Genomic DNA, 13,144 nt, shown 5'->3' on the forward strand with positions numbered 1-13,144 from the left:
CTTGATGGGAATATAAATACCCATTTATTGAGTACTGACCATGTTCCAGGCTGTGTGTTATGACCTACGTGCATTTTATAACATAGTCATTCCAGCCACAATTATGTGGACTTAATCAATAGGGAAGGGGTTGTTTGAAGGTCATACTGCTAACAAACCATGGAGCTGTGAGGTAAGTCCAAGAATGGTGGTATGCCCAGGTGCCCAGGGCACTCACAGGAATCCTACTGAGGGGCACATAAGAACACACTCACAATGCAGGGTGGACTGCTGAGCCCTCTGACTACCCTGTCTCATCTCCCTCTTCTTCATGAGCAGGGTTACTGGTCCTCTTGGATTGTGACCTTGACTTACAGTGACCACAAGTCTCTACCCATGTTGTGAGATCCCAACTGGCTCTGCCCACCCAGGACCCTGACCCAGGGGCTGCCCCTACCTGCTGGGTTCCTGCACCACCTTATCCCCAATCTTGGCTTCCTAGCGGATCCAAACCAAGCAGAGGGAACAGGGCATGTAAATGCTATGAACCCAGGGACTGTGGGTATTTCCAGCAGCTGAAGCTCATGGAGCATGTGCAGGAGAGGCAAGGACTAAGGCAAGGCAAGGAAGGGGCAGGCGGGCACAGATCCCAGAAGCACCTAAGCTCTTCTTCCACCATCAGTGTTCTGAAAGCAATGGGAAGAGGAGCAATTTAGGCAGGAGAAACGACTTGATTAACTTTGTAATGAAAAATATCTCTCTGGTAGTTTTAGTGGCCATGACTTTGTTTTTGCTTTTGTTTTTAAGATTTTATTTATTTATTCATGAGAGATACAGAGAGAGAGAGAGGCAGAGACACTGGCAGAGGGAGAAGCAGGCTCCATGCAGGGAGCCCTACGTGGGACCCGATCCTGGGTCTCCAGGATCACACCCTGGGCTGAAGGCGACGCTAAACCAGTGAGCCACCCGGGCTGCCCGTGGCCGTGACTTTGAATTCATCTGTCGATCTGTATTTTTATTCCTTAATCCAGTAGATTGTTTCTAGGTGTTTAACAGAACTTGTAATAAAACTACAAATGGCATTCCTCCTAGAACATGGAGCTCATTTTCATTTTTAAGATTCTCCTAACCAGGTGACCGCCTCTCCACCAACCTGCATCCAGCATTGGTTTCTCTTCCTCCGGGACAGTCCTTCTTATCCCCCTAGTGTGTGACTCAGCAAAAGGCCAAGAAAAAAGGAGCTGAGTTGGGGATGAGGAGGAATTCAGTACAACTGGAGTGCAAGGGATCAGAGGTAAGAACTGGCTGCAGGGGATACTGGAGAGGAAGCGTGGCCCAGGTCACACATGCCCCATTCTCCTCCTAAAGCATTACCCAGAGTTAACAACTCTTTCTGTTCTGGAAATGCTTTATTCACAGTGGGAGCCCAGCCCTCACTCATCATGCTGTTTGATAGTGATTCATTCATAAAGCTACCTCCCCGGAGCACCTGGGTGGCTCAGTGGTTGGGTGTCTGCCTTCAGCTCAGGTCATGATCCTGGAGTCCTGGGATGGAGCCCTGTATCAGACTTCCCTGCAGGGAGCCTGCTTCTCCCTCTGCCTGTGTCTCTGCCTCCCTCTCTCTTCTCTCTCTCTCTCTCTCTCTCTCTCTCTCTCTGTGTGTCTCTCATGAGTAAATAAATAATATCTTAAAAAAGAAAAGCTACCTCCCCACAGGATGAAGCTCCATGGGCACCAAGGACTGTAACCCCACCATGGCTGCATATTCCCAGAATACAGCACAGTAAGAGGACTCAATCAATACTGTCCAATGACACAATGAACTAATGCCAGGGACAAGAGGCATGAATAAAGAAAATGAAAGTGGCGTGGCTTGTGTATGCATGTGAGGACTATGAGAGCCCTGGTCCTACTCAGTAAAGAACAAACATCTCACAGGACTTCTGTTTGCTAAGTCCTAAGGCCCCCTCTGTTCTGCTGCTATCAATCATTGTTAACATCAACTAATAAGCCAACATCTTCCTAAGCTCTTATTTGATGATGACTCTAGACTGCAGTTTCTGTTCTGTTAATAACTATAAATTTCTTGGGAGCAGGGGTGGCTCAGTCAGTTAAGCATCTGCTTTTGGCTCAGGTCATGATCCCAGGGTCCTGGGATGGAGCCCCACATCAGGCTCCATGCTCAGTGTGGAGTCTGCTTCTCCCTCACCCTGTTTGTGAGTGCATGCTCTCACTCTCTCTCTCTCTCTCTCTCCCTCTCTCCCTCTCCCCCCCCTTTTCCTCTCTCTCTCCCCCTCTCAAATAAATAAATCAAATCTTAAAAAAAGAAAAACCCTATAGGGCACCTGGGTGGCTCTGTCAGTTAAGCATCTACCTTCAGCTCAGGTCATGAACCCAGGGTCCTGGGATGGAGCCCCGCATCAGGCTCCCTGCTCAGTTGGGAGTCTGCTTCTCCCTTTCCCTCTGCTACTCCTCTTGCTTGTGCTCAAATTTTTAAAAATTAAAAATAAATTAAAAAATTTTTAAACCCTACATATTTCTTATGAATCAGCACTTTAGGATTATATTTAACTGAATTCAAGACATGGTCCCCAGCTGTCCTTCACTGAAACACACTGCATTGGCCCTGAGATATTTGCTTTCCACACTCTCCAAGCTTAATCTCACAGAACTCACCTATATCATCAAAAGTAACGCTGAGTACCATTCGGGGTAAGAGTGAATAGATCATGAACGTTTCAAAATTATGTAATGTGGTCCCCTTGGAATGTCTAGCTCTAATACAAACCTTCTTCTGAGCTCCCAACCAGTAAATCAGACTACTAATTGTGTGTCTTATAAACCACAGGTGCAAAATGGAATAACCCGTTTCCATTCTGTCCCTAGATGCTTCCTCTTTATCTCTCCCTTCCACCTGCCCTCATGGTCATCCATCTCAGAAACTGCTGCCTTCATTTGCCCTCATCCATGCAACACTCCTTCCTCAACACCCCATCCCTGGTTTGTTGATTCTACTTTTCAAGTTAGAATCAACTCTACTTACCTTGCTGTTTCCAACACCACTCCTAGCCTGGCCTCAATTCTCCCCCCACCTGCCCTACGTCTAAGATCCCCTTATTAGCTTGCTGGTTTCCTCCCTTTACCGCTCCCTACCCATCCTCCATTCTCCAGCCACAGTGATCTTTGTAAAATATGAACCTTGTCCTGCTGGAATATTGGTAAAGAAAATTTAAAACTTTCCCCTTACCTTTAGAATCAAGTCCACAATCCTCAGTCTGCCTCTAGGACCACTACATGATCCAGCCTTTGCTATTCAGAGAGGTTCATCTCACACCAGCCTCTCCATTGGTCACTATGCCCTTGTAATATGGGCCTTTTAGCATTTTACCAAGTGTATGCTTTTGTTCATGCACATTCATCTCCTCTACCTACCCTTCCATTTCTTAATTTCTATCTATCCTTCAAATGCCTGCAACTGGCCTACTAACAAGCAAGTAAGATGAAGGAGGCAACAAGTATTTCTAAGTAGAAATAGCAGCTTGTTTTCAATGGTGTCAACAACTGAAGTGAAAAGATCATATCAGCTCTGGACACACACACACACACTTCTGCAAAAAAGTAAAACAAATATTTAAACACCTTAACGAAACTTCAGAGAAGCAGAGTCTTTTACTTAGTTAGAAATAGGCTTCAGAAGTAGTAAGAGAAATAGTAACAGTAACTCAAAAAAATAGGTTATTTTTCTTATGCAACAGTTAAGTTCCCAGGGATGGTGTAGTGGTGCAGTGATATAATCAGGGACACAGCCTCTTCCTTTTTGCTCCCGTTCAGTCAGCGTGTTGGATTTCATTTCCATGCTCCTTATTGCCTCATGGATCCAAAACAGCTGCTGTAAATCCAGGCTAAAGTCAGTATTCCAGGAAAGAACTGGAAGAGGCAGCTTTGTATGTCGTTAGCAAAAACTGTGTCACCTGACCACCCTTAAATGACGGGGAGCCACAGAGGTTGTGCCAGCTTATGAGCATACTAGGGATAATAAATAGAAATTAATGGTGCTGTGATAGCAACACAATTAAATGATGCTATAAATAATAGATTGTTATTTATTTCCCTATACAAAATGTCATGGATATTGTCTTTTATTTAGAATTGTCTTTCTTATATTTTTTAAATTAGAGCTCTGTCTTTATTATGTTAGGATTTCTACAATTTGTTTCCCAATATTTCCCCCAACTACATTTTCTTCATATGTTAAGACTTCTTTATATATATGCATATATGAATTTATATATAATTATATATATATGTAATTTTAACAATAAAACTATTCAAGAACCTATGCCCTGTGTTTGATAATAGAATATACTTATACAGAAATGTAGAATTATCAGAATGAGAATGGTATTCTCTCCAGCCTGTCTACTCTTTTGAATTCAAGAAGATTCAACATTCATTCAGCTAAAAACTATCCCCATTAAGTGTCCTGGAACTCAGCTAACAGCTCATGCCTCTAAAAGACACCAGGTGGCAGTGCAGCATAAGAAATGAGTGTGATCAAGGGCACTCATTCAATTCCACAAATTAAATCAGTCTAATTTTTAAGTGCCTTACCCACATCCTTGTGCCACCAGTTTATCATGGCTTCAACTTCATCTCCAGAATGAGCAAAGTAGAATGCCCTTTCAGTGACACGTTTCATTTGGCTTATTAACATTTAAATTTTTTTCAGATGAAGACCTGACTGAAAACACAACTGTGTTGTCTAATGCAACATCGCCCCAGGCACTTTTAACCTGTTTTAGGAAATGATGAGATCACACTCTGATATTTGTTTCCCAAATTCTGGATCTTGTGGGACCTCCATGAGTAGATGTTTGTGGGACAGAATGGCCTAGGTTGGGACGCCTGGGTGGCTCACCGGTTGAGCATCTGCTCAGGGTGTGATTCTGGAGTCCCGGGATGGAGTCCTGCATCAGGCTTCCTGCTAAGAGCCCCCTTCTCCCTCTGCCTATGTTTCTGCCTCTCTCTGTGTGTCTCTCATGAATAAATAAATAAAATCTTAAAAAAAGAAAGAAAGAAAGAATGGCCTAGGGTAAACTACCAATTTTTAAGGGTGAGACTCTAAGGTCTAAAATTGTATTCCTTTCTTCTCCAGGAATTTTGAGTCTAAAGAAACAGACACATATGAGCAATCAAGTAAGGTTTTTTTTTTCTTTTTTAGAAAAGTATAATGATACTTCAATCTGCAAACGTACAAATCTTTTTCTGAATCAACTGAGATTTTGACACATGAAGAGATATTGAATCAGCAGAGAATTAGAGTAAAGGCAAAACTAGGTTATATCTGCATCCAGGGATGATACATTGATTTTTAACAGAATAGAAACTCCAGTGGACTTGAACCAATTGCATGGATTTCTGTGATGGGAATTCTTTTCTGGCTGTGCTTGGACTTGGTGAGAAAAGCTACACTGATTGATTAGTAATGTCAGTCATAAGTGAAGAGAGGTGGGATAGTAATACATTTGTCACACATTGACAAATTTCCTATTTCTATCTTACTCTGGTTTGGTGCCACCTTCAGCCATTACATTTTTTGAGGACCTATTTTATATAAACTACTGTGTTGGTTGCCATAGCAAACACAAATATGAAAAAGTGGGGGTTTGGGGAGGGAATGGTCTCTACTCTCCCAAAGATGATAATATAGTAAGAAAGAATTAAGATCTATGTAATTTGAAGCAGGATCATGAAAGTGTCAAAAGAAGCAAAATAGAGCATTCCGAGGGTTAACCAGGACAAAAAACCAATTCTAATCAAAGGGATCAGAGCACATGACCCAGAGGAGATGAAATTTTCTGTTGAGTCTTGAGTAAGATTTTCATAAGATGTAGAATGAATTGCATAAAAAGAGTGATGTGGCTCCCGGCGCGGCGGCGGTCCCAGCTGCAGCGCGCCGCCTGGGTGGCTGGGCGGCCCATGGGCAGCAGCGAGGGCCACGATGACAGATTACGGCGAGGAGCAGCGCAACGAGCTGGAGGCCCTGGAGTCCATCTACCCCGACTCCTTCACAGTATTATCAGAAAATCCACCCAGTTCCACCATTACTGTGACATCTGAGGCTGGAGAAAATGATGAAACTGTCCAGACTACCCTCAAGTTTACATACAGTGAAAAATACCCAGATGAAGCCCCTCTTTATGAAATATTCTCCCAGGAAAATCTAGAAGATAATGATGTCTCAGATATTTTAAAACTATTAGCATTACAGGCGGAAGAAAACCTTGGTATGGTAATGATCTTTAGTGACAGCTGTGCAAGAAAAATTAAATGAAATAGTAGATCAAATAAAAACTAGAAGAGAAGAAGAAAAGAAACAAAAAGAGAAAGAGGCAGAAGAAGCTGAAAAGCAATTATTTCATGGCACTCCTGTCACAATTGAGAATTTCTTAAGTTGGAAGGCCAAGTTTGATGCAGAACTCTTAGAAATTAAAAAGAAACGAATGAAAGAAGAAGAACAAGCAGGAAAAAATAAATTAAGTGGGAAACAGCTATTTGAAACAGATCATAATCTTGACACATCTGATATCCAGTTTTTGGAAGATGCTGGAAACAATGTGGAGGTAGATGAATCCCTGTTCCAGGAAATGGATGACTTGGAGCTAGAGGATGATGAGGATGATCCAGACTATAATCCTGCTGACCCAGAGAGTGATCTGACTGACTAATGGACTATCCCCATCTACAGAGAGGTGTGACTGCCACAGCATCTGTGGCTGTGTGGAGGTGTTGATTTTCCTTTCTTTTTTTCTAAGAAAAAATAATTTTCAGGAGAATATTCTTCTGATAGCTTTCATCATTGAACTTAATAAACTGACCTTAAAGTTTCAAATATAAAATGTTCAATTCCTCTTATTGGTAGGAATAAGGTCTATTTGAGGATAGAATGCAGCTGTGTGCAGGTGTGGATTCATATATAAGGAATTGTAATAACTTGGGATTTCTGTGCTGAGGACAGTGGTGGTTTATGCTTCTGAGTACCATCATTAATATAAAATATTAGAAGACAGAAGTGAAGAGAACATTAAACCTGCGGAATTCTAGCTTTTGGGCATGATAAATTTAAACCTTTACAAAACCAGAAAGCTAAATTATATTCAGGATTAAAGTGGACTTTAGTCTTATGTTAGTATTTGAATCAGCATCCTTTATGGAGTTATTAAAAGGTATGCATCCCTAGGCCCTCCTCAATTTAGGTTATTAAACACTGACCTTAATCTGAATTTTAAAACAGTGAGATCTCATGCCAGTGACACAGATTATTCCGTTACTTACTCCTTAGTAAGAATCCCTGTTCTATAGTTGTGAAATATATATATTGTGTTGTTCCAGTACTTTTCTAGTTTAAACAGTCTGAAAAGATCTGAATTCTTGAGGTTATACACTGTCTGCAAGAGAACACACATCTACATTAATACACATATGAGACCTTCTTTGTAATAATTTGGAATGGTTGACATGAGGATTTCAGGTAGGAAAGCCAGGCTTCATGCAAGTTATCCAGTCACTGTAGTTTTGGAGAATTGAATCTTAATCCTAACAGGAAATTACTGTGCTATTGCAAATCACTGCCTTCTTTCAAAAATGCCTATACTACATATCCACAAGCACAAGCAGTACCACGTGTTTATTTTTGGAGTTAGGCCTATTGCTAAAATCAGATTATTTAAGACAAAAGTATCATTGAGGAGTATAATTCTTTTTCACTAGCTTTGGTTCCGACCAGTAAAAGGGCACAGCAGTAGTGTTCAGCATTTCTCTGCAGAGACAAGTCTAAAAGTTTCTTTTGTGTGAGAATTAGCTTTTTCTAAGGAGAGATCCTTTCTGAAGCTGATCAGTAGATGCATTAAGAACTTAAGAGCAGTTTAATTAAGGGTAAGATAAACAGTGATGAACAATGTAGCACCGAGGTCAATGAAGATTTGACCTTAAAGTGTCAAGAGTGAGACTACCTCCTCCTCACACATAATTTTTTTTAAAGTATTAGCTTTATATATTTTCTGTGGGTATTGAAATGGATTCTATCTTTGTCATTTCAGAATGTAGGCAGAACCTAATGTACAGAAATGAAGACAAAGAGTTAGTTCTAATGATACTCCCAAGTATTTTCATCTGGAATAAATATTAATGTTAATATTTCTTTTGTTTTCTGGGAATTAATGAAAGACTCTACTTCTCAGACTGGAGCACACATGATCCCAGGATGTGCAAAAAGCATGACTGGTGGTATGTGAAGCAATAATTGGCCATCTCAGATTACCAATTTTGCTCTTGGATTTGGGATAATTTTTGCTCTGGTTTCTCTACTTATGCTAAATTGTATAAAATATTATAAGATTAAAAACAAATATAAATATGTGTATTCTCTGCTGTATCCATATGACAATATCTGGCACTGAATAGGCATCTAATATTTGTTGAATGAGTGAATTATGGAATAGAATGCAAAATTGTCATGCATTTTGAAGGTAAAACCTTGACAGAAGAAATGTTCTATTTGCCACCTGCAGCTTTGAAGAATGCTTCTGGATTCTGCATTAACTTCAAACACATCTAAAAGGCTACATGAACATTTCCTAGTTGAGATAACATCAGGAAGAGTATGAATAACAGGTCTTGTGGGTGTAAAGGATGAGTTCATTGTACTGTCACAAGTTCCAAAGGTATATGTGCCAAGAAGCAAAGAGACGTATTCCTGGATTCCAGGAGAAAGGAGATTGTGGGTTTTCAATATTTATGTGCTAGCTCACTGTTTGTATTAGAACACAAAGTAGGTAACTGCCTCAAGTAGCTCATAGTGTTTGTCCTTCAGAGATCATACGTGTCAGGCAGCAAAGGTTGCCATTGTATGATTATACATTAAAATGGGTCACAACTTCGGAACTGTAGGGAGTAATTTTAGAGACCGTGGAGATCTAACGTGATAAGGAAAGTCTTTGACAAGTGATACATGGAGTAGGAGCCCATAGGAATGACATTAGTTTGCTGCCTTAGGCCCTATGTCAGAGTAAGAGATGCAGAATGCTGCCAAAAGGTTTATTATGAAGTTTATAGCCTTCTGTTTCATGTCAACTTTTTTGGGCAAAGGACTTGGAAAGAAAAGGGATGAGATAGGTTGGGAATGCACATTTTAGTGCACTTTCCATTAATAAGAAATGGAAATATGCTAGAAAAGTTTCAAGGATATTGTAAGGGATATCAAATCAAAATTTAAATAACGGCTGTGCAGAACCATTTTGGCCTCTGAGGTAAAAGGAATCAATAGTAATTACCTAAAATTTACTTATTTTATTTATTTTGGATTTTACATTAATCTTTATTTTTTAAAATACTGCATTAAAATATTATTTATCTTAATAACTGAGTTTTTGGTTCCTCTTTAAATTTTACACCTAAGATCAGTGCCTCACTTGCCTTGCCATAGTCCATGATAGCTCCAAAAAGCTTTCAGGGTTCCCTGACCTCCATCCTAAGATTATTAACGAGAAAGGCCTGGAGGTAGAACCATGTGGAGTTTTAGGTAACTGGGGGCTTCCTTATGTAAATGAAGATGCTCAGAAAACAACAAATAGAATGAGCCGTATCAGCTTCAAGCAGATATTTAAGCAAAGCAATTAAGGGCCTGGAGATTACTAGACTGTGGGCTACTGCCACATGCCTAAGACATCAAAAAATAGGTTATAGTTGGGCACGTGGTTAGCTCAGTTGGTTAGGCAGTTACGCGTCTGCCTTTGGCTCAGGTCATGAGCCCAGGGTCATAGGATCAAGCCCTGCATCAGGCTCCCTGCTCAGGGGGAAGTCTGTTTCTTCCTCTCCGTCTACCCCGCCCCTCAGCTTGTGCTCACTGTCTCTTTCAAATAAATAAATAAAATCGTTTTTAAAAAAAAAAAGGTTATAGCTTTGGCCATACCAATCCAAACATAGCTAGATGTGATACAATCATGAGTAAAAAAAAATTGTACTTCAAGTTTGGTGATATCTTTAATAGATTGATTCTTCTGGAACTCACTCTGTCTAGAAAGGATGGATCTAGGACATTTTCAATCTCTACTTTTGGGCTAATGTTTTTAAAAGAACTTCTTGATATGAATTTGGATGTATCTTCTACTATTTTCTTAAAGGTCAGATTGATTCATCTCTATTGTTTGAAAAGGCCTTTAGCCATTAACCATTAAGATTTAAGAGTGTTTGTTTTAAAATGTAAATATTGATTAAAGGCCCTTAGAAACGACATTAAAGTCTTAGGCACATCCTCAAAAAAAAAAAAAAAAAAAAAAAAAAAGAGTGATGTGAACATACATGAGAATAGGCATGGTTCCATCAGGAAATAGTTCCATGTGAAGGTGAGGGGTAAAAAATAGTGTTGCAGGTGATAGATGTCACTTCATGGACTCTGTTTTCTGGAAAAGGCATAATTAATATATTCTCCATATATTCATTCATTAAATAGAATCACTCAGTGATATCTGCATGCCTTTATGTCTTAAAATGCTTGAATTCAAATGTTTTGGCAATTTATCTGACCTCTGAGTATGGCTGGGGAGAGAGAGGGCAAGGGAGATTTTGTACAAGATACCCAGACCTCTCTATACAATTGTCTTGTTCGGATACCCAGACCTCTCTGTACACTTCTCAGCCCTCATGGACAGGTGTTGAATCTCAGTCTGTGAGGAGCCCGCTGGATGAGACAGCAGTCCATAAACTTCTCCAACAGGGAAGTAGGCACATTGGCAGACTTGTTCTTCATGTTTTTCCTGATACCATTGGTCATTCCTCTACCATTGGTCATTGAAAGTCAACTTTTCTGGAGCTAGGATATATCTGACATGGAAGAGAATATCATTTCTTGCTATGAAAAGCCATAATTCCTAAGGAAGAAATCTGGAGCTGGGAGCAGAATTCCAGAGAAGCATCAGTGACAAAATATGAAAACTTATTTGGAGAAATAAAAGAGAGAAATGACTTTGAGGATGGGTGACTAAAGAAATAGAGATAGCAATAACAGAAATATAGACATGAGGGAGAACACAGTATGAGAGCTGGAGAGGAATTCAAGAGTGAGGCTTACAATATCTTCAAGACATTCAGGTGAAGAAGTCCAACAGGTAGTTGGGAATGCTTGTGTAGGTGAGAAAGCAATAGAGACAGATTTGTAGAATCAGAAGTCAAGCTGATGGATTTGGTGCTTAAAATCCTGAGAAAAGATACAATTTATGGGAATCTTGGAAAAAATCCTATGAGGAAGAGAAATGGTTAGCCACTAGTCCAAAAGTGATGTAAAGAGACAAATCAGAAGATGCAGTGCTCACAGACCAATGGAGGAGAGCTTCTAGATGAAATGATGTAGGCAACAATGTGAGAGACTTCAAAAAATTCAAAGGGAACAAGCCTGTGTAAATGTCATTGTGCTTAAGGCAGTTTGGATACCTCCCACTTGACTATTGAATTTCATTGCTGATTTCCCATATGAAAATCAAATGTAAGCCTATTGTGGCAGTAGAAAAAGGATATGCTTCAATAGTGGAGGAAGTTGGTTTTAAAGAGAGAAAGAACTATGTCTTCCTCTGAGATATGAGGAACAAATAAGAGAATGCTATAGTCAGATGGCCACAGGGGAGGGGAGCAAAATAAGAAATGCTTTTTCCCCATGGATTGTGTTTTCTTAACGCTCTAGTAGAGAGGACCGGGAAAAGGAAGCAGGAAGTTGAGGAAAGAGCCATCCATTTGGAATAACTGATGGGAGATGAGGAAGTTGCATCCAATGAACAATGGTCTATGAAAGACTAAGCTACGGGTGAGTAAGGGGTCATGTTAAAACAGTTGTGGGGCTTCTCCTTGTAATGTTTCATGAAAAAGTTTCAATAAAGGGCACAATACTGGTCCAGATTGAAGAAGGGCATCACCAGTCTGGTGTTGGGAATGATCATGCTGGTCCTGGATTCTGTGTTGGAGCCATGTGAGAGCATGCTGAATGATAGAAGATGAGTAATTATGGTGAGCAGGCTCCATGAAGAGGTACATCAAGTCTGCAAGCAACACAATGTGTGGAAACAATTATATACTCTTATAATCAAAGGACCTCAACTGAATCCTCTCTCTACTCTTTTCCGCTAGCTCTGCAAACATTCTGCAAAAATTTAACCCTTCTGCATCCCAATTTATTGATTAGCACCAGGACAATAAGGCTTCCCACACAGGTTTATTCAGAATTAAATGTATTAGAAGGCACATGGGTGGCTCAGTTGGTTGAGCCTGAACATCTGATTCTTGGTTCTGGATTAGGTCATGATCTCAGGGTCATGAGATCTAGCTCCTCATCGTCAATCTCTGAGCTTGGCATGGAGTCTGCTTGGGATTCTCTCTCCTTCTCCCTCTGCCCTTCCCACCCCTGCCCCTGGCTCATGTGCACATGCCTGCGTGCTCTTGCTATCTCTCTCTCTCAACTAAATAAATAAATAAAATATTTTTTAAAAAAGAATTAAATATATTAGTACATATTAAAGTGGTTGAGACCTAGTGGGTTCTCAAAAAATATTAACTAAATTTTTGTCTGTTGTGCTAGAGCAATGTTACGTAATTTAAGTTTTTTGACAGCTGTAATTGGACATATGTGTCCCTGTTGTTACATTTGCTTAATATCCTTTTACCATTGTGTCTTAAAGTCTCGAATCTTCTTATACCCAGTGAGTCATAAGAGATGCTGCTAAAAGGGCAATAATCATAAATGAATTGTTTCCATTATGCCTGGTTTCTAGGCAAGGTGCTTCTATAAGCACAGGTCAGCTGAGTCACTTCCTCAGGTGCACAAAATAAAGCATGTCATAGAACATTCACAGAGAATCTCAACCGAACATTAAAAGACATGATTGAATACAGTATACTGTAGTTATTATCACTTATCATTCCCCAAAAGCAGTTTTTCATGTTCTTTAAATATAACAAAAGTATAATGAATGCTCATGAATCTCCTAAATTAGTCTTTGAACAATACCACCAAAAAAGCCTACTACCTACATCTACGATATTGTAGAACATTTTCTGGCCCCAACTGGCCTTTCCATGGGCACCTGGGACTTTGCCAAAGGTTAAACCTGGAGCCAAGTCG

The 13,144-nt window shown here is 40.1% G+C and overlaps 1 protein-coding gene and 1 pseudogene across 2 annotated transcripts in view; one reads left to right on the forward strand and one right to left on the reverse strand.

The window, feature by feature from the left end:
- PDE1C (phosphodiesterase 1C) overlaps positions 1–13,144 on the reverse strand; it is a 334,235-nt gene that overhangs the window by 27,151 nt on the left and 293,940 nt on the right. The window contains exon 18 of one of the 2 annotated variants that reach the window (XM_041728174.1): positions 3,834–3,868. The exons of the other annotated variant lie outside the window; for it this stretch is intronic. Coding sequence (XP_041584108.1) covers positions 3,849–3,868 — 20 coding nt within the window. The 3' untranslated portion in view covers positions 3,834–3,848. Of the gene's footprint in view, positions 1–3,833; positions 3,869–13,144 lie in introns of those variants that run through there. 2 annotated transcript variants of the gene reach the window in all.
- Positions 5,907–6,871, forward strand: LOC121475044 (annotated as a pseudogene).

Source organism: Vulpes lagopus, chromosome 13, assembly GCF_018345385.1.
Source record: "Vulpes lagopus strain Blue_001 chromosome 13, ASM1834538v1, whole genome shotgun sequence".
In the NCBI taxonomy this organism is placed as follows: Eukaryota; Metazoa; Chordata; class Mammalia; order Carnivora; family Canidae; genus Vulpes; species Vulpes lagopus.